Genomic DNA, 26,730 nt, shown 5'->3' with positions numbered 1-26,730 from the left:
ATGAAGTGAACGGATGGGGCGGCACGGTGGCACAGCGGGTAGCACTGCTGCTTCCCAGCACCAGGAACCTGGGTTCAGTTCCGGTCTCAGGTGACTGTGTGGAACTTGCATGTTCTTCCCATGTCTGTGTGAGTTTCCTTCCACAGTCCAAAGATGTGAAGTTTAGATGGATTGGCTATGTTAAATTGCCCCTTAGTATCGGGGGGATTAGTAGGGTAAATACGTGTGGTTACGGGGATAGGGCCTGGGTGGGATTGTTGTCAGTGCAGACTCGATGGGCTGTAGGGATTCTATGAAATAGCAGGAGTCCTTTATACTTATAGCTACTTATCGCTGTAGATTTAATTTAGTTTCAGATGCAGTAAAAGTTGTCTTAGAGAGGTTTTCATATCAAAGTTGATAAAGTTTCTGTAATTCAGAAGAAATTTTTTTTAAAAAATCCAATTCAATCAAATCAAGTCCAATTCAGAGTCTCAACAAGTTGAGACATTCCTGATCCAAACTGACAAGACAGGGCTCTCACCTCCTGTCTTGGGCTTGATCTACCTGATCCAAGCTGATTGGAGTAGGCATAGCTCCTCCTCCAAGGCTTGATCTAATTTGCATCTTAGCCAAAAGGCTGAGATGCCGCTTTTAAAAATAGCTTCAAATGAAGCTAAAATGCAACCTAATGACTTCAACCAAGTACAGCATGTCGATACTACACTTGATCTTAGCCAAAAGGCCGAGAAGGAATTGCAGGAGAACTCAGCTAATCAACAAAACATCCGATGAGTGAAACCACACCCCCTTCTCAATGAAGATGTCATCTGCACGTCATTGTGAGCCTTTCATCGAAATTAAGTTGAACAGAAACGCAATTTCCCACCAGAAACACCTAGTTAGTTCTCAATTAGTAGCTCACATAATAGAAAAATAAAACAAAGGGGAATGGAGCCAAGGAATGTGGGACCATCGGAGTCTCGGCAGCAAGCTCATTATCCTGTCATTGCCAGAGTACACAAGGATAATCTGTGCTTGGCAGATCCCTTCTTTGAAATATTCATTGTAAAAAGATTTCTCTCGCTTTAGGAACCACTGATGGGAAGTTCTGAGCAGAGATGATTTTCTGGATCCATTCCTCTCAAGGTACCACGTGGTGTGTAAAACTTTCCATTATCAATCCACTGATGGTAAAAGTTTCACCAAAAGTCATGTGTTTATTCTTCAGATTTTTATTTGCTGTTGAAAATTTTAAGTTTATTTATTAGTGTCACAAGTAGGCTTACATTAACACTGCAATGAAGTTACTGTGAAAATCCCCTAGTCGCCACACTCCGGCGCCTGTTCGGGTACACTGACAGAGAATTTAGCATGGCCAAGGCACCTAACCAGCACGTCTTTCAGACTGTGGGAGGAAACCGGAGCACCCGGAGGAAACTCACACAGACATGGGGAGAACGTGCAGACTCCACACAGACAGTGACCCAAGCCAGGAATCGAACCTGGATCCCTGGCGCTGTGAGGCAGCAGTGCTAGCCACTGAGCCAGTGCGGCGTGGGAACCACTGGCAGCCGCTGGTTTATTCAGCTGAGGCAAGATGGGGCAGAAGGAAATGGGGTCAGGATTCAAATTACGTTGGTGGCGGTTATAATAATGGCAAATGGAAGGAATCGCTTTGATGAGGTTTTTATCACATGCTTTTCACATCCTTTAATCAGGAGAGAAAGGGTTGGCGGTAATGCAATGCAGTAGGGCTGAGTAACCAGAAACACTTTGGCCTCACTTTATCCAGTCATTTAATACCCTAACTTCTCATCCCTTCAAACAGAATTAAAATTATATATCCAAACATTTTTCACTATAACTATAACTTGGCTTTTATGATCAGGCACAAGGTTTTAATTTTAAAAAAAAGTGATTGGAAAAATAAAATCTTACAACACTGCGTATTAGAAAAAGAATCAAGATCTTGAAATCCGATGCTTCTTTAATGCTTCCTTTAGAATTACCATTTGAAAAAAGCTTCTTTGTATAACAATGCAATCATATTCTAGACAGAAGTTGGTGAATCAACATGAACAGTTTCAATTTTGAACAGCTGCAAAACAGTCCAAACTCTGTATATTAGGGTGCGCTGAAATAGAATATCTCATTTAAAGGAAAAGTCCTAATTTGTAACACTATGATTCTTAATACTTGTGTTCTACTACTTTTCAAAAAACCTTGTGCCATTTTGATCTAAGCTACAATAAGCTTAGCTAAAACTTCACAATCATTTACAGCATGATGTACACAGTATCTGGCATTTGAATGAATTATCTACAATCATCACAAATGATCTAACTTTCTTTTCTCTCCCACAGCAATGCCCACAGCCTTCGGAGATGGCAAATAACTGTAAGCAGAACAGTTTTCATCACTAACTTGATGCCTGGAAGATTTTTCTTCTTTAACCTGAAAACTGGAAAACACAAGGAGAGAATCTGAGAGCAATACTTAAAAAAAAAAGATTTTCGACTGGACAAATGTGCAACTAAGTGAAAGGTTATTCTCTAGGTTTGGAAGATGTCTTACTGAAACAATCTACATTGTTAGTACAATTCATCTCCAAAGTAACCTAACAATACTTACGTTTGTGACTCAAATTCCAAAGTTACTTAGGTTTGTTGAATAGAAGTGGGAGGTTTGGCTGATTTTTCCAAGCCTTAGTAGTTGAAACAAACACAAAGCTCAACAAGAAATAAAGAACTCCTGTTTAACAACACCTGTTCATGATCTCAGGATATTCCAGAGAATTTTATGCTACTTTTGAAGTGTTGCGATGTAGGAAAATGTGATAGCCAATTTGCATGGCGTCAATTGAATAGATGATCAGCTGAGGGAATATTGGCCAGGACACTGGAAGAACTACCAAGGAATTTCTTTGCATCCACCCATTATGGTAAGAAGTCTCACAACACCAGGTTAAAGTCCAACAGGTTTATTTGGAATCACGAGCTTTCGGAGCACTGCTCCTTCCTCAGGTGTTGGACTTTTACCTGGTGTTGTAAGACTTCTTACTGTGGAGGGGGGTCTTGGTTTAATTTCACATTTAAAAGATAGCACCTCTGCAGGATCACATTCCCTAGTCAGGGAATTGAGTTCTGGTTCATTCTGGTAAATGCTATTAATGAGAAAAGGCCGACACTATGGACTGGATTTTACGATCCTTGAAGGATGGCCTGGAAGGCAAAGGGTGTCCAGAGGTAGATGGGTGGGGGAAGTGTGTTGGGGAGTGAGTGCCCATTGCCTTCCCACTATAAGAGCAAAGCTAATTTCGTAAACTAAGTAGAGATGGCTGGGCAGGTGCTGTTGCTGTATGATGTGGGAGCTGGCAGATCCCATTGTGAGCTGCAGTGACCACATCCGCAGCAAGTGGTGGTTGCTCAAAGAACTTTGGCTCAGAATTAATGAGCTGGAGTCTGAGCTTCAGATGCTGCGGACATCTGGGAGGGGGACACTTTGTTTCAGGAGGCGGTCACATCCGGTAGATTAAGTACCTCAAGTTCAGCCAGTGGTCAGGGACAATGGGATGCGTCTGCAAGTGAGGTAGGTAGGGGGATCCTAAATTCAGGAACTGAGGAGCTTCAGCTCTTGACCTTGTCCAACAGGTGTGAGGTACTTGCTCCCCGTGTGGATGAGGAAAAGGGCTGTAGGGAGGACAAGCGAGCCGACCACTGCACCATGGTACAGGATGTCATTCAAGAGGAGGGAGCAAAAAGACAAGTGACAGTTGTAGGGGATTCTATATTAGGGGGATTGATAGCATCCTTTGTAAACCAGATCGTGAGTCCCGCATGGTATGTTGCCTGCCCGGTCCAGAGTGAGGGATGTGTCTGACCGGCTTGAAAGGATATTGGAATGGGAGGGGGGAGGATCCAGTTGTTGTGGTCCACATTGGGACAAACAACATAGGCAAGACTAGGAAATAGGACCTGTTTGGGGATTATCAATACTTAGAAGCTAAATTAAAGAACAGGTCCTCAAGGGTTATAATCTCTGGATTACTACTCGAGCCACGTGCGAATTGGCACAGGGATGAGAAAATTAGGGAAGTGAACATGTGGCTAAAGGAGTAGTGCGGGAAAGAAGGGTTCCATTTCATGGGGCATTGGCATCAGTAACGTTGGTACGGTCTTCATCTGAACCAATCTGGGACCAGTGTTCTAGCGGAAAGGATAAATAGAGTGGTCACAAGGATTTTAAACTAGCAAGTCGGGGGGGAAGGGAAGGGTGAAACTATGGGAAGTATAATGGTTGATGGGAAGCAAAACAGCAGGTTAACGTGGGGAGGTTTCAACTACATGCAAAATTACAAAAAAATTAAAAAGGAGAAGAACTCAGGAGATGTTAGGATTCAAAAAGGTATAAAAACTAGCACAAGGGCACTTTACCCAAATGCTCATAAAATTCGAAACAAGGTAAATGAGTTGACGGCACAAATCATCACGAATGAGTATTGAGTATCATTTAGTGGCCATTACAGAGACATAGGCTGCGATTCTCCCAAAAGCGCTGAATTGACGGGAAAACTGTTCTGGATCCCGACTGTTTTGTCAGTTCAGCTTCTCACCCGAATCTCCGCACTCTGTGCACTGCGGAAGTCCCAGTCATGAATATTATTAAAAACTCATGGGGGCGGGGCCTATTCATGCCGGAGTCAGACAGTTCTGGAACTCTGCGCATTCTCCCCGTTTCCTGGCCAGCTCGATCGCTGGCCAGCCCAGGACCCCCGCAGTGCTGCCCCTCTGCCCCCCCCCCCCCCTCCCACGGCCTGACTGTGGCCCCCACAGCAATTCCCGGGCCAGAGCTGAGACCACCCCCCATCCCAGAGCGCCCCGATGCACAGCCCAACCCCCCAGCAATGGCGATCCGGCAGAGCCCCCCCCCTGGGGCAGGCTTCCCCCCAGCAGACTACTCCTCCCCCCCCCCCCCCCCCCCCCAATTGCTGCCCTCCCTCCATCCCAGGCCGATTGCCATGCAGAGTGGCAGCGGGACTCCAGTGTGGCCACTGATTCCCCTTAGGCCCCACCCCCTGGGCATGGGCACTTTGCTCCTTGGGGAGTGCCGGGGGTATAGGCTGGCACTGCCAGGGTGCCCATGCCCAGGGGGCCCCACCCCTCCATTCCGGTGGGGTCTCCCGCTAGTTTCCCGAACATGGGGAGCTAGTGTAAACCCCGCCGGAATGAAGTACTCCTGGCGGGGTGGGAGATTCAATCGGGACCCAAAAGTTCCTGATAATCACATTTAAAACATATTTAAAATACATTTTTAAAAGATTCAAATTACTTGCCTGCCTTCCCACCGGTTTCCAGCGTGGTCTGACCGGCAACTGTTCGCCAGCTCTGGGAGACGAGCATATGTTCCCGGCGCATGCACAAATCCCAGAACAAGGCCGGCGACGCGCTTCTCCCACTGCAACCCGGCAGAAAAGTTGTGGATTGCAATGGGAGAATCGCAGCCATAGTTGCAGGGTGGTCACGACTGGGAGTTAAATATCCAGGAAGGACAGACAAGGTGGTAAGGAAGGTGGTGTAGCTTTGATATTTAAGGATGACATCAGGGCGGTAGTGAGAGATGATATAGGTTCTATGGAGAAAAGCGTTAAATCTATTTGCGTGGAAATTAGAAATAGTAAGGAGAAAAAGTCACTGATAGGCGTAGTCTATAGACTACCAAATAATAACATCATGGTGGGGCGAGCAATAAACAAGGAAATAACTGATGCATGTAAAAATAGTACGGCAATTATCATGGGAATCTTTAATCTACATGTCGATTGGTCAAACCAGCCTTGAGAAGGAGATCATAGAATGTATCCGCAATAGTTTCTTTGAACAGTATGTAATGGAACCCACAAGGGAGCAAGCTACCCTGGATCTGGTCCTGTGTAATGAAACAGGAATAATTAATAACCTCACAGTTGGGGATCCTCTTGAAAGGAACGATCACAGTATGGTTGAATTTAAAATACAGATGGAGCATGAGAAGATAAAATCCAATACCAGTGTCTCGTGCTTAAACAAAGGAGACTACAATGGGAATAGGAGGAGTTGGCTAAGGTAGACTGGGAGCAAAAACTTAATGGTGGGACAATTGAGGAAGTGTGGAGAACTTCAAAGCGATTTTTCAGGGTTCAGTGAATGTATATACCAGCGGTAAGGCAGGACTGTAGAAAAAGAGATAATCAGTCATGGATATCTAAGGAAATAAAGGAGGGTATCAAATTGAAAGAAAATGCATACAAAGTGGCAAAGATTAGTGGGAAATCTTTAAAGGTCAACAGAAAGCCACAAAAAAAGCAATAAAGAAAAGAAAGATCAATTATGAGAGTAAACTAGCTCAGAGTATAAGAACAGATAGCAAAGGTTTCTACAAATATATAAAATGAAAAAGAGTGGCTAAGGTCCTTTACAGGATGAGAAGGGGGGATTTAATGACGGGAAAGGAGGAAATGGCCGAGGCATTGAACAAGTATTTTGTGTCAGTCTTCACTGTGGAAGACACAAATAACATGCAAAAAATTGATGACAAGCAGGTGAGGACCTAGAAACGACCATTATCACTAAAGAAGCAGTGTTAGGTAAACTAATGGGGCTAAAGGTAGGCAAGTCTCCTGGCCCTGATGGAATGCATCCCAGGATTCTAAAAGAGATGGTGGGGGAAAGTGCTTTGATTTGATTTGATTTATTATTGTCACATGTATTAACATAGTGAAAAGTATTGTTTTTTGCGCGCTATACAGACAAAACATACCGTTCATAGAGAAGGAAACAAGAGAGTGCAGAATGTTGGGTTACAGTCATAGTTAGGGTGTACAGAAAGATCAACTTAATGCAAGGTAAGTCCATTCAAAAGTCTGACAGCAGCAGGGAAGAAGCTGTTCTTGAATCGGTTGGTACATGACCTCAGACTTTTGTATCTTTTTCCCGAAGGAAGAAGGTGGAAGAGAGAATGTCCGGGGTGCGTGGGGTCTTTAATTATGCTGGCTGCTTTGCCGAGGCAGCGGGAAGTGTCAACAGAGTCAATGGATGGGAGGCTGGTTTGCGTGATGGATTGGGCTACATTCACGACCTTTTGTAGTTCCTTGCGGTCTTGGGCAGAGCAAGAGCCATACCAAGTTGTGATACAACCAGAAAGAATGCTTTCTATAGTGCATCTGTAAAAGTTGGTGGGAGTCGTAGCTGACATGCCAAATTTCCTTAGTCTTCTGAGAAAGTAGAGGCGTTGGTGGGTTTTCTTAACTATAGTGTCAGCATGGGGGGACCAGGACAGGTTGTTGGTGATCGGGACACCTAAAAACTTGAAGCTCTCAACCCTTTCTACTTCGTCCCTATTGATGTAGACAGGGGCATGTTCTCCTTTATGTTTCCTGAAGTCGACAACAATCTCCTTTGTCTTGTTGACATTGAGGGAGAGTTTATTGTTGCCGCACCAGTTCACCAGATTTTCTCTCTCATTCCTGTACTCTGTCTCGTCATTGTTTGAGATCTGACCTACTACGGTGATGTTGTCAGCAAACTTGAAAATCGAATTGGAAGGGAATTTGGCCGCACAGTCATAGGTGTATAAGGAGTATAGTAGGGGGCTGAGAACACAGCCTTATGGGGCAGCGATGTTGAGGATGATCGTGGAGGAGATGTTGTTGCCTATCCTTACTGATTGTGGTCTGTGAGTTAGGAAGTTCAGGTTCCAGTCACAGAGGGAGGTGCCGAGGCCCAGGTCACGGAGTTTGGAGATGAGTTTCGTGGGAATAATAGTGTTGAAGGCTGAGCTGTAGTCAATAAATAGGAATCTGACATAGGTGTCCTTGTTATCTAGGTGTTCCAGGGTTGAGTGCAGGGTCAGGGAAATGGCATCTGCTGTGGACCTGTTGCAGCGGTCGGCAAACTGCAGTGGATCCAGGTGGTCCGGGAGGTTGGAATTGATTCATGTCATGACTAGCCTTTCTTAGCACTTCATAATGATGGATGTCAGAGCCACCAGCCGATAGGAAATGCACTCGTGGTAATTTACCAAAACCTGCTGGACTCTGCGGTGGTTCCCGCAGATTGGAAAACAGCAAATGTGACGCCACTGTTTAAAAAAGGAAGTAGACAAAAGGTGGGTAACTATAGGCCGGTTAGCTTAACTTGTGTAGCGGGGAAAGTGCTTGAATCTATCATCAAGGAAGAAATAGTGAGACATCTGGATAGATGTCATTGGGAAGATACAGCATGGGTTCATGGAAGGCAAGTCATGTTTAACTAATTTAGTGGAATTCTTTGAGGACATTACGAGCGCAGTGGACAACGGGGAAGTGGTGGATGTGGTGTATTTGGATTTCCAGATGGCATTCAACCAGGTGCCGCACAAAAGGCTGCTGCATGAGATAAAAGGGCACGGTGTTACAGGTAATGTATTAGCATGGATAGAGGATTGGTTAACCAACAGAAAGCAAAGAGTGGGAATAAATGGGTGTTTTTCTGGTTGGCAATCAGTGACTAGTGGTGTGCCTCAGGGATCAGTATTGGGACCGCAATTGTTTACAATTTACATCGATGATTTGGAGTTGAGGACCAAGTGTAGTGTGTCAAAGTTCGCAGATGACACTAAGATGAATGGCAGAGCACACTGAACGTCTACAGAGGGATATAGACCCGGCAAGGGTCTGGCAGATGGAGTAAAATGTTGGTAAATGTGAGGTCATCCATTTTGGTAGGAATAACAGCAAAATGAACTATTATTTAAATGGTAAAACATTGCAGCATGCTGCTGTGCAGAGGGACCTGAGTGTCCTTGCACAGGTGTAGCAGGTAATTAAGAAGGCAAATGGAATTTTGTCCTTCATTGCTAGAGGAATGGAGTTTAAAATCAGGGAGGTTATGTTGCAGCTGTAAAAGGTGCTGGTGAGGCCACACCTGGAATACTGTGTACAGTTTTGGTCTCCTTACTTGAGAAAGGATATACTGACACTGGAGGGAGTGCAGAGGAGATTCACTCGGTTGATTCCAGAGTTGAGAGGGTTGGCTTATGAGGAGAGACTGAGTAGATTGGGACTATACTCATTGGAATTTAAAAGAATGAGGAGGGATCTTATAGAAACATAAAGTTATGAAAGGAGTAAATAAGATAGAAGTAGGGAGGCTGTTTTCACTGGCGAGTGAAACCAGAATTAGGGGGCATAGCTTCAAAATAAGGGGGAGCGGATTTAGGACCAGGAACTTCTTCACATAAAGGGTTGTGAATCTGTGGAATTCCCTGCCCAGTGAAGCAGCCTCATTGAATGTTTTTAAGGCAAAGATAAATAGATTTTTGAACAGTAAAGGAATTAAGGGTTATGGTGAGCGGGTGGGTAAGTGGAGCTGAGTCCACTTAAAGATCAGCCATGATCTTATTGAATGGCGGAACAGGCTCGAGGGTCCAAATGGTCTACTCCTGCTCCTAGTTCTTATGTTCTTACGTTCTTGTACCCCACTTTCCTGCCCACCCCTTAACTACCTTAAGAGTCCAAAAATATACTGATCTCAGTTTTGAAGATTTACCTGCAGCCCTCTGGGGTAGGGAATGCCAAAGATTCATAGGACCGAATGAAAAGATTTTTCTTCAGCTCAGTTCTAAACGTCCAACCCGACAGTTTTAGACTCTCCGATCAGGGATCACAGCCTGTCAGTGTCTACCCCACTAAATTTTCTAAACACGAGATCACTTCTGAACGCCAGAGAACACAGGCCCATTCTCCTCAATCTCTCCTATTCGGAAAGCCCTCTCATTCCAGGTATCAATCTAGCGAATCCCTGTTGCACCTTCTCTAAGGCAAGTGTATCCTTCTTTAGTTTACCAGGCTGATTCTGGGGATGGCGGGACTGATGTATGAGGAGAGAGTGACTAGGTTAGGATTGTTTTTGCTGGAGTTCATTCGAATGGGGGGGGGGGGATCTCATAGACTTATAAAATTCTAACAGGGCTAGATGCAGGAAGGATATTTCCGATGGTGGGGGAGTCCACAACCAGGGGTCACAGTCTGAGGATTCAGGGTAGACCATTTAGGACGGAGGTGAGGAGACATTTCTTCACCCAAAGAGTGGTGAGTCTGTGGAATTCATTACCACAGGAAGTAGTTGATGCCAGAACATTGAATATATTCAAGAAGCGGCTGGATGTAGCAGTTGGGGCAAATGGGATCAAGGGTTATGGGGAAAAAGCAGGATTAGGCTATTGAGTTGGATGACCAGCCATGATCATAATGAATGGCGGAGCAGGCTCGAAGGGCCAAATGGCCTCCTCCTGCTCCTATCTTCTACATTTCTATGTTTCTTAGATAAGATCACCAACACAATACACTGTGTGATCTCACTGCTGCCCTATATAATTGCAGCAGGGCCTCTGAACATAGCCCATTCCATCACGCAAATCAGCCTCCCATCCACTGACTCCGTCTACACTTCCCACTGCCTTGGGAAAGCAGCCAGCATAGTCAAGGACCCCACACATCCCAGAATACTCTCTTCTACCTTTTTCCGTTGAGAAAAAAATACAAAATTTTGAGGACACATATCAACTCACTCAAGCACCTACCTCATATTAAGTTGATCTTTCTCTACACCCTATCTGTAACTGCAACACTATATTCTGCACCCTATCCTTTCTGATACATGTGACAATAATAAATCAAATCAAATCTTATCCTCCAACACCCTTGCAATAAAGTTAGCGTATTGTTTGCCTTCCTGATGGTTTGCTGTGTCTGCATATTAATGTTTTGATTTGTGCACAGAGCACCCAAATTTCCTGGAACCTCCCGTGGTGCCAAGTTCCCCATACAGGAATAATTGAAGTAATTATATGTTACAGCTTCCTCTCCATTAAATTATGATATACTTAAAAGACTTTCTTGATAATCTCTGTTTGTAAATTGTAGAATCTAATTAAAACCCTGACACTTCATCCTCTTGCTTGCATTTCAAATCATTTTAATCTATATCATTAATACTGCTGTAGTGGCTTTATTATGGACAGAGTCACTGAAATCATTATTTCACTGGGCTTTATAAAACAGTTCAATGTTTGATCTAACTAAATAGTGGAAGTTTTAATACTTACTTGTCAAGCAGTTGATTTTTCCAGTTTGTATTCTACAGGCAACATAAACAGAAAAAAACACTAAATTTAAAAGTCACAAATGCAAATTTTCTTCAATGATAATTACAAATAATTAGCACCAGCTGGATTAAGAATTAAAAACTGAATGTAAAGTAATTTTTATGGTGTAACAGTGATCTCTTATGCAGGTCAGAAAATAAAATGTTGCCAACTTCTCATAAGATAAGCTGCAAATTACTTTTAATTTACATGTACTTTTAACAATGTGATGTAAAATTATTCAATTAGTACACTTCATTTTAGAGTATATAGCAGACATTATATGATTCTGCTTGAACTGACTTGACAAATGTAATCCACACAATAAAGTTTATTTCTCAGTGTCACAAGTAGGCTTACATTAACACTGCAATGCAGCTACTGTGAAAATCCCCTCGTCGCCACACTCCAGCGCCTGTTCGGGGACAGAAGGAGAACTTAGCATGGCCAATGCACCTAACTATCACGTCTTTCAGACTGAGAGAGGCAACTGGAGCACCCGGAGGAAACCCACACAGACATGGGGAGAACGTGCAGACTCTGCACAGTGACCCAAGCTGGGAATCAAACCCGGATCCCTGGTGCTGTGAGACAGCAGTATTTAACCACTGTGCCATCATTTTAATTTGCTTGACCAGCTGAAACTGGTACTGGAATCTTTGTTTGCAGAATTTATATTTAAAGATAATCTTTACGTACATCATCAATTTTTACTCAAGCTAATTAATTGCAAATGGCAAATTTGATTGACTTCCAAGGTATGATACAGCACATATTCTAATATCTGATTAGAAATGTTCTGTTTAACAGTCTGTGGCGATTTTCCCGTTGGCCAAAATCGATAATACGAAAAGATCAGAAGATCAAAACCTGAGCATGCAGTGATGTTGTGAATGAGGCCTCTCTGTAATTGGTAATGGGCATTGTAAGCCGGTGAATGATTTAATGGGTTTGAAGGGGTGATTGACTGAACGTGTGTTTGTGACTCTGCAGTCACTTAGCCTGTGTGTACGTGCGTGCATGCCATGCGGACTTGGTTTCTTGAAGTAGTGAAACTTTTCCCTTGAAAAGAAGATGTGTGCATGGTGACTACATCAACATGTTCTGATGCTGGGATGAATATCAAACGGAAATGAATGCATTTGACCTCCCAAGTTGGGCATTTCCCTTAAAATACAAGTGAGCATTCTGACCTATGACATATGATTCTGTTGGACTTGCTGCTGCTGCTGTTGCTGTTGGATCAGAAGTTGCTGCTGCTGTCTGCGTCGGGCAGTTCGCAGTTTCTCAAATCTTGCTTCCATTTCCTCCAGCACCTTGGGCGTGTAGCGAACAACCAGCTTCACACTGCTCTGAGCAGCCTTTAGTAATTCCACTGCCTTTTCATGGTGCTCCCCTTCCACACTCTAAAATTGAAAGAAATATCCTTTATTCTCTGCACTGTAGAACAAAGACCGAAAAGATTGTGTAATATCGTAAACACATAACTATCTCCTGAGCAATCACAGCTTCAATCCCTCACATTGGTGCAGGGACAGCGGAGCAGGGGTGGGGGTGAGCGGAGGAAATAATTTGTAGTATGGTCCTGAAAAACACATTGCCGTGTAAATTTGCTCAAGGAAAAAATATTCTCTTCTGTTAAATATATAAACTTAAAAACAATATTGGCAGTCTTTCATAAAAATTCATTTCATTTCAGCCATATCTATATTCAGTGCAAAGCCAATGTAAAACTGAAAAAAGTAGTGTCCAAATGTGTGTAGGTTAGGCGGATTGGCCATGTTCATTTGCACCTGAAGAGTCCAAAGAAGGCCTCACAGTGCCAGGGACCCGGGTTCAATTCCCTGCTTGGGTCACTGTCTGTGCAGAGTCGGCATGCTCTCCCCAGTGCCTGCGTGAGTTTCCTCTGGATGCTCCGGTTTCCTCCCACAGTCTGAAAGACGTGCTGGTTAGGTGCACTGGCCATGCTAAATTTTCCCTCAGTGTACCCGAACAGGCAGAGTGTGGTGACTAGGGGATTTTCACAGTAACTTCTTTGCTGTGTTAATGTAAGCCTACTTGTGACACTAATAAAATAAATTTAAAAATGTGTAGGTTAGGATGATTAGCAGAGTAAAGTATGTGGGGTTGTGGGAATAGGCCGGGGGAGAGGTTATGGGTACAATGCTCTGTCGGAGAGTCGGTGCGGACCCATCGGTAAAGCACATTCTTGAAATAACTCGGAGTTCTGAAGATAGGAACATCAGGAATTCAGCTCGACACATTATCCTGAATACACCAAAAGAAAGATTCTTCTTTTGCTTTCACTCACATTTAAAAGCAGGTCAAAAAAGTGAAAAGTTTCCAAAAAAATATTTTGACTTGGTGTTTCACAATGCATTCAGTGAGAACTAACAATTGGAAAAAAAGTTCAGCGTGACTGAACTCTGGGCCAGTTTCCCCTCGTTAGTCATTGCTGAAAAATTGCACCATTTCGAATGCATGGATTAGTTTGGTTCTGGTTTTGTTCACTTCAAGACATTTAACTCAAAGAGTACGGCAATGCTCTTGTGGAACAAATGTGGACTGCACTTTTGGAATTTTGAAGGAAACTTCAAATTACGAAATGATCTCGTGGATATAATAATATTCCCAACTTTGGTATCAATGATGTCGCTTTCTGGAACACACTCTAAGCAATGTGTTATACATTAAATGTCAGCCATCATTTTTACTGTAAGTAATGATATCAACTTTTTAATTCAATGAGCCAATTTGCTGTTAATTATCAGTTGCTATAGTCACGCTCTATATTTGTCCTTCTTAATTTTAATTTACATGAACCCTAGTCTTAGCAACAAAAGGACAAAACAGTGGGTAATAATAAATGGAGGACAACTGATGAACAGGGGCAGGATTTTCCAACCGTGCTCGCTCCAAGACCGGAAAATCCTGCCTGAGGTCAATGAATCTTTGCATGGTCCGTCCTCTGCCCACTACGATTCCTATGGTGAACGGGACAGGAAAATTCCTCCCCAAGTGTCTGCTGGGCCCAGCTATTTACACTATTCCAAATATAGATTTTCTTTGTAATTTAAAAGTTACTGATGAATTAAATGGCATAGCCACATAAGTCATAAAAAAGACACTGATCGCATTTTGGAATTGTTCAATAAATATTCATTATTCAAGTGTAAATGTTCACTTCAGACTAACTGGATCAATGACTTACCACACCATTGACAGACAGTAATTGATCTCCACGCTTTAAGCTCCCATGTCTATCAGCAACGCCTCCAGGAATAATACGAGAGATGTAGATTGGAGAATTTTGCTCCTTCCCACCCATGACATTAAAGCCGAGGCCTTCTTCCGTCTTGGGTAACTCTACAACCCGAGGATGGGAATGGCCTTCACTTGCAGCAAAAGCAGCAACAGTGGCCTGGAAGAAAAGGAGGAGGAATTTTGCATTTTAGCTCCACAGCGTTCCATAAGCTTTTGAAAGTTCATTGTTAATGCCAATAAAGCTGAGTAATGAAATACATCCAGTATAAAAGCTATATCCATCCTCGATATATTCCCATAGAATGGAAAGTGTCCACTTTCCATGTCACAAAAAGAGTTCTGGATATTCAAATGCGTAGAAAAAAATAGCAGGACCTGCGATGAGTGCAGTATTTTTTAGCTTGCATCGAATAAGAGCTGTTTTGAATCAACTGAAGTCAAGATGTGCATCGACTTTCCTCAGCTGAATGGAGATCTCACCTCAGTTGTCTGAAAATCAGGCCTTTTTGTTAATATATAGATTAGGAGCCAGATGGGCCAAATGGCCTATTTCTGCACTGTATGGATTCAATGATGATAATCTAGAATGCCAAAGTGCAGTGCCACATGGTGGTCGGCTTTCTAAGGAACAATAGGTGCAATACTTAATCTATGAACTCCGGCTGCTACCCATTTAAAAGGTATACTTTCAGTTGCTAGCAATGGTGTTGAGTTTACTGATACATTCTTACATCTGAAATGACTGACCCAGACACAACCTTTGTTCTAAGATCATTTCATTCTGTAAAGGTTGCGTCAGGTTTGCAAGAGCTGAACACGATACAATTTCCATAGCCAGGAGGTGTGAGCAGCATGGGGAGGCCTGCTTTTACATCAAATAGAAAAACCTCAACATATTCAAAGTCCAGCCTATACTTTTCAGTTCCCGACTTTGCACTGACTGCACTGTGTGACACGACTAAATGACAAGGTTAGGTGTGGTAACTGAAGTTGGCATCGGTGGAGAAAAAGAACAAGGAGAAGTCTGTTCATTCTTTGGGTCAGTACAGAGGTGGTTAGAGTTAGGGTACTGCAATAACTTTTCGGAGGCAGATGTCGCTTCATCAAAATCCCTTTATTTACAATTCCAACAGCAGTACACAGCGTGCTATCAGTCAGCAGTCTACCTTCGGGAGTGCCAGAGGAACTGACACTCCCAGTTAAATACTAGGAAAGGACCTGCTGATTGGCCCTTCAATTGACTCCTTAATCAGGGAGTTCATATTCCAATTGGCCAACCTCAATGGCCTGATTGGAGTCATTACAGCTACTGCCGCGAGTTTGTTTTGTAATTTGCTCAAAGGGAATGGCAGTTTGGATCTTCAGAGATGACAATAACCACACTCAATGCATGCAAATTTCTTTGCGAGGTAATGGCCAATTAAAGATGTTGGTAGAATTTTCCAATCCTGCCAAAATTGATGGACTTTTGAATGGCTGGTCTCATTTTCCAGCCTCACCCACTCCGTGATTCAGCCCATTATTTTGCATATATTGATATGTCATCATACCTTTGTCACAGGAATGCCGAATCCCATGCCTTTGTCCATAATTTTTTTTTAAATGATAAAGAAAGGGAAAACTCCAAGTTTCTTCTTCTCGGGAAAGGCGTGTTTAGTTAATTTGATCCTGAAATGTTTCTCCCTCCTCACCAATCTTGCAAATGACACAGCTACCTTTTTCCAGGTGGAGGAACTTATTTCATCTTCATTGTATTTTGAGAAGTAAACTCATTTTCTTCCTTTACTATTTTTCCCCGTTCGAGGGAGTGCAGCGAAGGTTTACTAGGCTGATTCCGGGGATGGCAGGACTGATGTATGAGGAGAGATTGACTTGGTTAGGATTATTTTCGCTGGAGTTCAGACGAATGAGGGAGGATCTCAGGGACTTCTAAAATTCTAACAGGACTAGACAGGGTAGATGCAGGGATGATGTTCATGATGGTGGGGGAGTCCAGAACCAGGGGTCACAGTCTGAGGATTTGGGGTTGACTATTTAGGACGGAGATGAGAAGACATTTCTTCACCCAAAGAGTGGGGAGCCTGTGGAATTCATTACCACAGGAAGTAGTGGATGTCAAAACATTGAATGTATTCAAGGGGTGGCTAGATATAGCACTTTTGCAAATAGAATCAAAGGTTATGGGGAGAAAGCAGGATTAGGCTATTGAGTTGGACAATCAGCCATGATCGTGATGAATAGTGGAGCAGGCTCGAAGGGCCAAATGGCCTCCTCCTGTTTCTATCTTCTATGTTTCTATGTTTCATTTCCACCTTCTCCAAAACCCCATTCTGTGGGCTTCTTCACCAGCTGTTTAACGCTCAGTGCCTCACACACTAGAAAAGTGAGAGAAAAAGGCTTGGAGAAGATGAGCAAATAATCAGGAAAAAAACCAAAATTGAAATGAAGGAGAAAGATATGGAGACTAAAGAGAGCAAGGAAGGAAATGACTCTCGGAAATGCAAGGCAGGAAATTAAGAAACAAGAGTGCCAAAAAAAAAAATATGAGAGAGTGATGGACAGAAAGTAAAAAAAGAGGAAGGAGCAAGGAAAAAATAAACACAACTGATGGGAACAAAATCCCAAACCCACCCAAGTTATACAAGGTTCGCATAATTGAGTTGATTCAACACTCAGGCCAGAGTAACACACGGGATCCAACATGCCTGAAATATTGCCCTTCCCCCGACCATCACTAAATAAGGGATCAAACAAACTGCTGAAATAGACCTGATTGGCAACTTACCCAATCAGTCCTCAGCCCTCCTTTCTCACAAGGCAAACCAACCAATGTAAAAGCTGACAGCAAGCCATGCCCCTAACAAATGTATCATCAACAATCCATACAGGTGGCACAGTGATTTGCTCTGCTGCCTCACAGCGCCAGGGGCCCGGGTTCGATTCCCAGCTTGGGTCACTGTCTATGCAGAGTCCGCACGTTCTCCTCGTGTCTCCGTGGGTTTCCTCCGGGTGCTCCGGTTTCCTCTAACATTCCAAAGATGTGCAGGTTAAATGGATTGGCTATGCTAAAGTGTCCCTTGGGGCGGAATTTTACTGGTACATCCGCCTGAAGTTCGTACGATCTCGCTTGAGGCCAACGGAAAATGTCGTTCTCCGAGCCTCGCCTGCCCCCGGAATTGGGACGGGCGTGCCGGTAAAATTCCGGCCCTAGTGTCTAAAGATATGCAGGTTAGGGGAATTAGTGAGGTAAATGGGCTTTTGGGTGGCACGGTGGCACAATGGCTAGCACTGCTGCCTCACAGCGCCAGGGACCCGGGTTCGATTCCCGGTCTCGGGTCACTGTCTGAGTGGAGTCTGCATGTTCTCCCCGTGTCTGCGTGGGTTTCCTCCGGGTGCTCCGGTTTCCTCCCACAATCCGAAAGACGTGCTGGTTAGGTGCATTGGCCTGAACAGGCGCCGGAGTGTGGTGACTAGGGGATTTTCACAGTAACTTCATCGCAGTGTTAATGTAAGCCTTACTTGTGACACTAATAAATAAACCTAAACCTAAAACTCATTGATCCACTGGAGCAAGCTGAGAGGGGTGATTGAAGGCAGCAGTGCTGGTGAGAGATTAATTGAATTGTTTATTTATTTAATTAGTCAGCTAGTGTGTGTATTTTTTTGGCCTTTACTTTAACAGCAGTTTTTCAAGTTTAAAGTGAAAACTAGAAGTGGGCAGCAAAGGAGTCTGGGAAGGGTTTTCTAAGCGCGTGAAGTATAAAAGGTAGGCTGCAGTATACAGCGGGCAGCGTCGGGAGCGGGCAGTGGAGTGTGTGGGAAGCAGAGTGTGAGCTATAAGACTTTGGCTCACAGGGCTTAGGCTGAAAGGGCGAGCAGGGGTGAGTTGAATTCATTTTTGCACTTTCTACCTGGTACTGGCAAGGTATCTACATAAGAACATAAGAAATAGGAGCAGGAGTAGGCCATCTAGCCCCTCGAGCCTGCCCCGCCATTCAATAAGATCATGGCTGATCTGACGTGGATCAGTACCACTTACCCGCCTGATCCCCATAACCCTTAATTCCCTTACCGCTCAGGAATCCATCCATCCGCGCTTTAAACATATTCAGCGAGGTAGCCTCCACCACCTCAGTGGGCAGAGAATTCCAGAGATTCACCACCCTCTGGGAGAAGAAGTTCCTCCTCAACTCTGTCTTAAACCAACCCCCCTTTATTTTGAGGCTGTGTCCTCTAGTTTTAACTTCCTTACTAAGTGGAAAGAATCTCTCCGCCTCCACCCTATCCAGCCCCCGCATTATCTTATAAGTCTCCATAAGATCCCCCCTCATCCTTCTAAACTCCAACGAGTACAAACCCAATCTCCTCAGCCTCTCCTCATAATCCAAACCCCTCATCTCCGGTATCAACCTGGTGAACCTTCTCTGCACTCCCTCCAATGCCAATATATCCTTCCTCATATAAGGGGACCAATACTGCACACAGTATTCCAGCTGCGGCCTCACCAATGCCCTGTACAGGTGCATCAAGACATCCCTGCTTTTATATTCTATCCCCCTCGCAATATAGGCCAACATCCCATTTGCCTTCTTGATCACCTGTTGTACCTGCAGACTGGGCTTTTGCGTCTCATGCACAAGGACCCCCAGGTCCCTTTGCACGGTAGCATGTTTTAATTTGTTTCCATTGAGATAGTAATCCCATTTGTTATTATTTCCTCCAAAGTGTATAACCTCGCATTTATCAACGTTATACTCCATTTGCCATATCCTCGCCCACTCACTCAGCCTGTCCAAATCTCTCTGCAGATCTTCTCCATCCTCCACATGATTCACTTTTCCACTTATCTTTGTGTCGTCTGCAAACTTCGTTACCCTACACTCCGTCCCCTCCTCCAGATCATCTATATAAATGGTAAACAGTTGCGGCCCGAGTACCGATCCCTGCGGCACGCCACTAGTTACCTTCCTCCAACCGGAAAAACACCCATTTATTCCGACTCTTTGCTTCCTGTCGGATAGCCAGTCCCCAATCCACTTTAACACACTACCCCCAACTCCGTGTGCCCTAATCTTCTTCAGCAGCCTTTTATGGGGCACCTTATCAAACGCCTTTTGGAAATCCAAAAACACCGCATCCACCGGTTCTCCTCCATCAACCGCCCTCGTCACATCTTCATAAAAATCCAACATGTTCGTCAAGCACGACTTTCCCCTCATGAATTCATGCTGCGTCTGATTGATCGAACCATTTCTATCCAGATGCCCTGCTATCTCCTCTTTAATAATGGATTCCAGCATTTTCCCTACTACAGACGTTAAGCTGACCGACCTATAGTTACCCGCCTTTTGTCTCCTTCCTTTTTTAAACAGCGGCGTAACATTAGCCGTTTTCCAATCAACCGGCACTACCCCAGAATGCAACGAGTTTTGATAAATAATCACTAACGCATCCACTATTACCTCTGACATTTCTTTCAATACCCTGGGATGCATTCCATCCGGACCCGGGGACTTGTCCACCTTCAGTCCCATTTGTCTACCCAGCACTGCCTCTCTGGTAACATTAATCGTATTAAGTATTTCTCCTGATGCCAACCCTCTATCGTTAATATTTGGCAAACTATTTGTGTCCTCCACCGTGAAGACCGACACAAAAAACTTATTTAAAGACTCAGCCATATCCTCATTTCCCACTATTAACTCCCCCCTCTCGTCCTCCAAGGGTCCAACATTCACTCTAGCCACTCTATTCCTTTTTATATATTTATAAAAACTTTTACTATCATTTTTTATATTAATTGCTAGCCTAGCTTCATAGTCTATCCTTCCTTTCTTTATCGCTTTCTTAGTCTCTCTTTGTTGTTTCTTAAATTTTTCCCAATCACTTGTTTCTCCACTATTTTTGGCCACTCTGTACGCAGCTGTTTTTATTTTAATACTCTCCTTTATTTCCTTCGTTATCCACGGCTGGTTCTCCCTTTTCTTACAATCCTTGTTTTTTGCTGGAATATACTTTTGCTGAGAACCGAAAAGGATCTCCTTAAAAATCCTCCACTGTTCCTCAGCTATCCTACCTGCCAGCCTGCTCTCCCAGTCTACCTTAGCCAATTCATCCCTCATCCTATCATATTTCCCTCTGTTCAAACAGAGGACACTGGTTTGAGACCAAACTTTCTCCTCTTCCATCTGAATCAGAAATTCGACCATATTGTGGTCACTAGACCCAAGAGGGTCCTTCACAATAAGATCCTTAATTCTACCTACCTCGTTACACAATACCAGATCCAAAATAGCTCGTTCCCTCGTCGGTTCCGTAACATGCTGTTCAAGGAAACTATCCCGACAGCATTCTAAGAACTCTTCCTCCATTCCACCCTTACCGACTTGAGTCTGCCAGTCAATGTGCATGTTGAAGTCCCCCATGATTATTGCCGTTCCGTTTTTACACGCATCCCTTATCTGCTTGTTTACAGCCCTCCCTACCTCAACATTATTATTTGGGGGCCTATATACCACACCTACTAGTGTCTTTCTCCCTCTACTATTCCTCATCTCTACCCATAATGATTCCACGTTTTGTTCCTCAGAGCCTATGTCATCCCTCAGTACTACCCTGATGCTATCTCTTATTAATAGCGCGACCCCACCACCTTTTCCTTCCTGTCTATTCTTCCTAAATGCCTGATACCCCTGGATATTCATCTCCCAGTCCTGGTCACCTTTCAGCCACGTTTCTGTAATGGCCACTAGATCGTACCCACTTGTGCTGATTTGCACCATCAACTCATTCACCTTGTTCCGAATGCTTCGTGCATTCAGGCAAAGTGTCCTTATTCCAGCTTTTATCTGAACGCGCTTTGATGAGTCGCGAACACCGTCTCCCTCTACTCCCTTATCTAAATTACCGCCTTCATTCACTTGCACCCTCTCCTCTACCATTAATTTTGTAATTCCCCTTACCCCTGCATCCTCCCCCCCATCAATTAGTTCCTTGATCCTAGTCAACTCTTCTAGCTCCCCTCCCCCCAACCTATCTAGTTTAAATTCTCCCCAGTAGCCTTAGCCAACCTACCGGCCAGGATATTGGTCCCCGTGTGATTCAAGTTCCACCCGTTTTTTGTATACAGATCACCCCTGCCCCTAAAGAGGTCCCAATGGTCCAGGAACCTGAATCCCTGCCCCCTGCACCAGTCCCTCAGCCACACATTCATCCTCCACCTCACTCCATTCCTGCCCTCACCTTCCCGTGGCACAGGCAGTAATCCTGAGATTACTACCTTTGCTTTCCTCTTTCTCAGCTGTCTCCCTAATTCCCTGTACTCCCTTTTCATGACCCCTTCTCCCTTCCTACCCACATCAGCGGTACCAATATGTACCGCTACCTCAGGCTCCTCTCCCTCCCACCTCAGGATTTCCGGGACGCGACTAGCGACATCCTGGATCCCGGCCCCAGGGAGGCAGACCACCATGCGAGAATCCCGCCTACCTCCGCAGAAACGCCTGTCTGTCCCCTTCACCATCGAGTCCCCGATTAATACCGCCTTCCTCCTCTTTTCCTTAGCCCTCTGAGTTACAGGGGATGGGTGTGCAGGCAGTGCAATGTTCCTCTTGCACTATGTTTGAGGTGAGGGACGACGACAGTGTCCCTACTGATTACACCTGTGGGAAGTGCACCCATCTGCAGCTCCTCCAAAACCGTGTTAGGGAACTGGAGCTGGAGTTGGATGAACTTAGGATCATCAGGGACGCAGAGATGGCCATAGACACAAGCTTTAGGAATACAGTTACTCCGAGGATTGAAAACAGATGGGTGACGGTGAGAGGGGCTGGGAGGAAGCAGTCCGTGCAGGGATCCCCGGTGGTCGTTCCCCTTAGCAACAAGTATTCCGCTTTGGATACGGTTGAGGGGGATGACATACCAGTGGGGAGCCGCAGTGAGAGGATCTCCAGCACTGTGTCCGTCTCTGTGGCTCGGGAGGGAAAGGGGGAGAGCGGGAGGGCGATAGTTATTGGGGACTCGTTAGTTAGAGGGATAGATAGGAGGTTCTGTGGCAGCAAAAGAGACTCACGAATGGTATGTTGCCTACCGGATGCCAAGGTCCGTGATGTCTCAGACCGTGTTTTCCAGATTCTGAAGGGGGAGGGGAAACAGTCACAAGTCGTGGTGCACATTGGTACCAATGACATAGGTAAGAGAAGGGACGGGGATTTAAAGCAGGAATTTCTGGAGCTGGGCTGGAAGCTGAGAGCCAAGACGAAACATGTGGTCATCTCTGGTACGTTGCCGGTACCACGTGATAGCGAGTTGAGGAACAGGGAGAGAGTGCATTTAAATATGTGGTTGCAGGGATGGTGTAGGAGGGAGGGTTTCAGATACGTGGATAATTGGAACACGTTCTGGGGAAGGTGGGACCTGTACAAACAGGACGGGGTGCACCTGAACCAGAGGGGCACCAATATCCTCGGAGGGAAATTTGTTACGGCTCTTCAGGGGGGTTTAAACTAATTTGTCAGGGGAGTGGGAAAGGGAGTTGTAGTCCAGAAGTCAGTGAGGGTGGTGAGGTATTGGGGAAGGTATCAGGGTCAAGGGTGGGTACTGGTAGACAGGAAGGTGGGTTGAAGTGTGTCTACTTCAATGCAAGGAGCATCCGGAACAAGGTAGATGAACTTGGGGCGTGGATTGGTACTTGGGACTACGATGTTGTGGCCATTACGGAGACGTGGGTAGAACAAGGACAGGAATGGTTGTTGGACGTTCTGGGGTATAGATGTTTCACTAAGTGTAGGGAAGCTGGTAAAAGAGGTGGAGGAGTGGCATTGTTAATCAAGGATAGTTTAACGGCTGCGGAAAGGCACTTCGTGGGGGATCTGCACACTGAGGTAATATGGGCTGAAGTTAGAAATAGGAAAGGAGCGGTCACGTTGCTAGGAGTTTACTATAGGCCCCCAAATAGTAATAGAGATGTGGAGGAAGAAATTGCTAAGCAGATTATGGATATGTGTGGGGGTCACAGGGTAGTTGTCATGGGGGACTTTAACTTTCCAAATATTGATTGGAACCTTTGTAGGTCAAATAGTTTGGATGGGGCAGTTTTTGTGCAGTGTGTGCGGGAGGGTTTCCTGACACAATATGTGGATGGGCCGACTAGAGGTGAGGCCACATTGGATTTGGTACTGGGAAATGAACCGGGCCAAGTGTTAGATTTGGTTGTGGGAGAGCAATTTGGAGATAGTGACCACAATTCGGTGTCTTTTGTTATTGCAATGGAGAGGGATAGGGCCGTACGGCAGGGCAAGGTTTACAATTGGGGGAGGGGTAATTATGATGCGATTAGGCAAGAATTAGGGGGCATAAGTTGGGAACAGAAACTGTCAGAGAAAGGAACTAATGAAAAGTGGAACTTTTTCAAGGAACAAATACTGGATGTCCTTGATAGGTATGTTCCTGTCAGGCAGGGAGGAAATGGCCGAGTGAGGGAACCATGGTTCACAAAAGAGGTGGAATGTCTTGTGAAAAGGAAGAGGGAAGCTTATGTAGGGATGAGGAAACAAGGTTCAGATGGCTCGATTGAGGGTTACAAGTTAGCAAGGAATGAGCTGAAAAAGGGGCTTAGGAGAGCTAGGAGGGGACATGAGAAGTCCTTGGCGGGTCGGATCAAGGAAAACCCCAAGGCTTTTTACTCTTATGTGAGGAATAAAAGAATGACCAGGGTGAGGTTAGGGCCGGTCAAGGACAATAGTGGGAACTTGTGTATGGAGTCAGTAGAGATAGGCGAGGTGATGAATGAATACTTTTCTTCAGTGTTCACCAAGGAGAGGGGCCATGTTTTTGAGGAAGAGAAGGTGTTACAGGCTAATAGGCTGGAGGAAATAGATGTTCGGAGGGAGGATGTCTTGGCAGTTTTGAATAAACTGAAGGTCGATAAGTCCCCTGGGCCTGATGAAATGTATCCTAGGATTCTGTGGGAGGCAAGGGATGAGATTGCAGAGCCTTTGGCTTTGATCTTTGGGTCCTCGCTGTCCACGGGGATGGTGCCAGAGGACTGGAGAATGGCGAATGTTGTTCCTCTGTTTAAGAAAGGGAATAGAAATGACCCTGGTAATTATAGACCGGTTAGTCTTACTTCGGTAGTTGGTAAATTGATGGAAAGGGTCCTTAGGGATGGGATTTACGACCATTTAGAAAGATGCGGATTAATCCGAGATAGTCAGCACGGATTCATGAAGGGCAAGTCGTGCCTCACAAATTTGATAGAATTTTTTGAGGAGGTAACTAAGTGTGTTGATGAAGGTAGGGCAGTTGATGTCATATACATGGATTTTAGTAAGGCGTTTGATAAGGTCCCCCATGGTCGGCTTATGATGAAAGTGAGGAGGTGTGGGATAGAGGGAAAGTTGGCCGATTGGGTAGGTAACTGGCTGTCTGACCGAAGACAGAGGGTGGTGGTCGATGAAAAATTTTCGGATTGGAGGCAGGTTGCTAGCGGTGTGCCGCAGGGATCAGTGCTTGGTCCTCTGCTCTTTGTGATTTTTATTAATGACTTAGAGGAGGGGGCTGAAGGGTGGATCAGTAAATTTGCTGATGACACCAAGATTGGTGGAGTAGTGGATGAGGTGGAGGGCTGTTGTAGGCTGCAAAGAGACATAGATAGGATGCAAAGCTGGGCTGAAAAATGGCAAATGGAGTTTAACCCTGATAAATGTGAGGTGATTCATTTTGGTAGGACAAATTTAAATGTGGATTACAGGGTCAAAGGTAGGGTTCTGAAGACTGTGGAGGAACAGAGAGATCTTGGGGTCCATATCCACAGATCTCTAAAGGTTGCCAGTCAAGTGGATAGAGCTGTGAAGAAGGCCTATAGTGTGTTAGCTTTTATTAACAGGGGGTTGGAGTTTAAGAGCCGTGGGGTTATGCTGCAACTGTACAGGACCTTGGTGAGACCACATTTGGACTATTGTGTGCAGTTCTGGTCACCTCACTATAAGAAGGATGTGGAAGCGCTGGAAAGAGTGCAGAGGAGATTTACCAGGATGCTGCCTGGTTTGGAGGGTAGGTCATATGAGGAAAGGTTGAGGGAGCTAGGGCTGTTCTCTCTGGAGCGGAGGAGGCTGAGGGGAGACTTAATAGAGGTGTATAAAATGATGAAGGGGATAGATAGAGTGAACGTTCAAAGACTATTTCCTCGGGTGGATGGAGCTATTACAAGGGGGCATAACTATAGGGTTCGTGGTGGGAGATACAGGACGGATATCAGAGGTAGGTTCTTTACGCAGAGAGTGGTTGGGGTGTGGAATGGACTGCCTGCAGTGATAGTGGAGTCAGACACTTTAGAAACATTTAAGCGGTTATTGGATAGGCACATGGAGCACACCAGGATGATAGGGAGTGGGATAGCTTGATCTTGGTTTCAGATAAAGCTCGGCACAACATCGTGGGCCGAAGGGCCTGTTCTGTGCTGTACTGTTCTATGTTCTATGTTCTAAGATGCTCTGTCCGACAGTCAGTGCAGACTCAACAGGCCAAATGGCCTCCTTCTGTTGTGTAGTGATTCTATGCAAATTTCCCACAATAAAACTGCAGTCCTATTTGCATCGCTCAACATATGCAGTGTATGAAAGTATCCCCAACTAATCTAAATTTAAAGTAAACTTATGTTACCCTCCATGGGAGAAATTGCTCAGATCACACTATCCTTAAAATGAAAGTAATCACATGAATTTCATTAACATATTAATACATAGAGGTAGTCTTTCTCTCAACAGCAATAATCATACTTGTAGGTTATACAATCAATGAGTATTAAAAGAAGATAAAGGCTGAAAGAACACACAATAACAAGGTCATTAAAGAAAAATCTGGAAAGCCCAGAAGTGACCAGATCAAATTTGGTGCATCTATATAAAAGGTGTGAAATTAATTTCACTGTCTAGTTGCGACAGCAATTCGTCATGCATTAATGTCAGTTTGGGTCCAGCACTGTATCCGCTGCATTGCAAGGAGGTTAGTACAATTGACCGTGAAAGGAATTTGTTAATCTAATCAGAAAATCAGCGTGAATACTGGGTCCCGTTAAAGATATTACCTGGGTAGTAGCACTGGCTCTACCTTCTGGGCTGCCATTGATGTCTAAATTCTCATATATACTCTCGAACACCTGAAATACACATGTACACAAAATTAAAAAACACAGTGACAACACATCAGCCAATACCTCCACTCGGCATACCTTGGCAGTCGCACGGGCTCGGAATTCTGGACAGCCACTGATGGTTATTGTCTCATGCATGTACTGATAAACCTGAAAGATTATTGGCAAATCAA

General features: G+C 44.6%; 1 protein-coding gene and 1 non-coding gene across 6 annotated transcripts in view; both read right to left on the bottom strand.

The window, feature by feature from the left end:
* Positions 1 to 537: 537 nt before the first annotated feature.
* LOC144499374 (U2 spliceosomal RNA) lies at positions 538 to 736 on the bottom strand. The gene has a single exon (XR_013498841.1). It is a non-coding gene; the product is annotated as a U2 spliceosomal RNA (small nuclear RNA).
* Positions 737 to 1,929: 1,193 nt separating this feature from the next.
* lin7a (lin-7 homolog A (C. elegans)) overlaps positions 1,930 to 26,730 on the bottom strand; it is an 83,583-nt gene continuing 58,782 nt past the window's right edge. For 2 of the 5 annotated variants that reach the window (XM_078219791.1, XM_078219794.1), the window contains exons 3-7: positions 26,636 to 26,707; positions 14,354 to 14,563; positions 12,336 to 12,548; positions 11,104 to 11,135; positions 1,930 to 2,443 (exon numbers count right to left, since the gene is read on the bottom strand). In XM_078219791.1, the coding sequence (XP_078075917.1) occupies positions 12,336 to 12,548; positions 14,354 to 14,563; positions 26,636 to 26,707 (495 nt within the window). In that variant the 3' untranslated portion in view covers positions 1,930 to 2,443; positions 11,104 to 11,135. Of the gene's footprint in view, positions 2,444 to 5,510; positions 5,611 to 7,948; positions 8,098 to 11,103; positions 11,136 to 12,335; positions 12,549 to 14,353; positions 14,564 to 26,491; positions 26,564 to 26,635; positions 26,708 to 26,730 lie in introns of those variants that run through there. The other 3 variants (XM_078219790.1, XM_078219792.1, XM_078219793.1) reach the window with 3 other exon arrangements.

Source organism: Mustelus asterias, chromosome 9 (genome assembly GCF_964213995.1).
Source record: "Mustelus asterias chromosome 9, sMusAst1.hap1.1, whole genome shotgun sequence".
Lineage (NCBI taxonomy): Eukaryota > Metazoa > Chordata > Chondrichthyes > Carcharhiniformes > Triakidae > Mustelus > Mustelus asterias.
The sequence above is the reverse complement of the archived record's forward strand: the minus strand, read 5'-3'. Positions and strand labels throughout refer to the sequence as shown.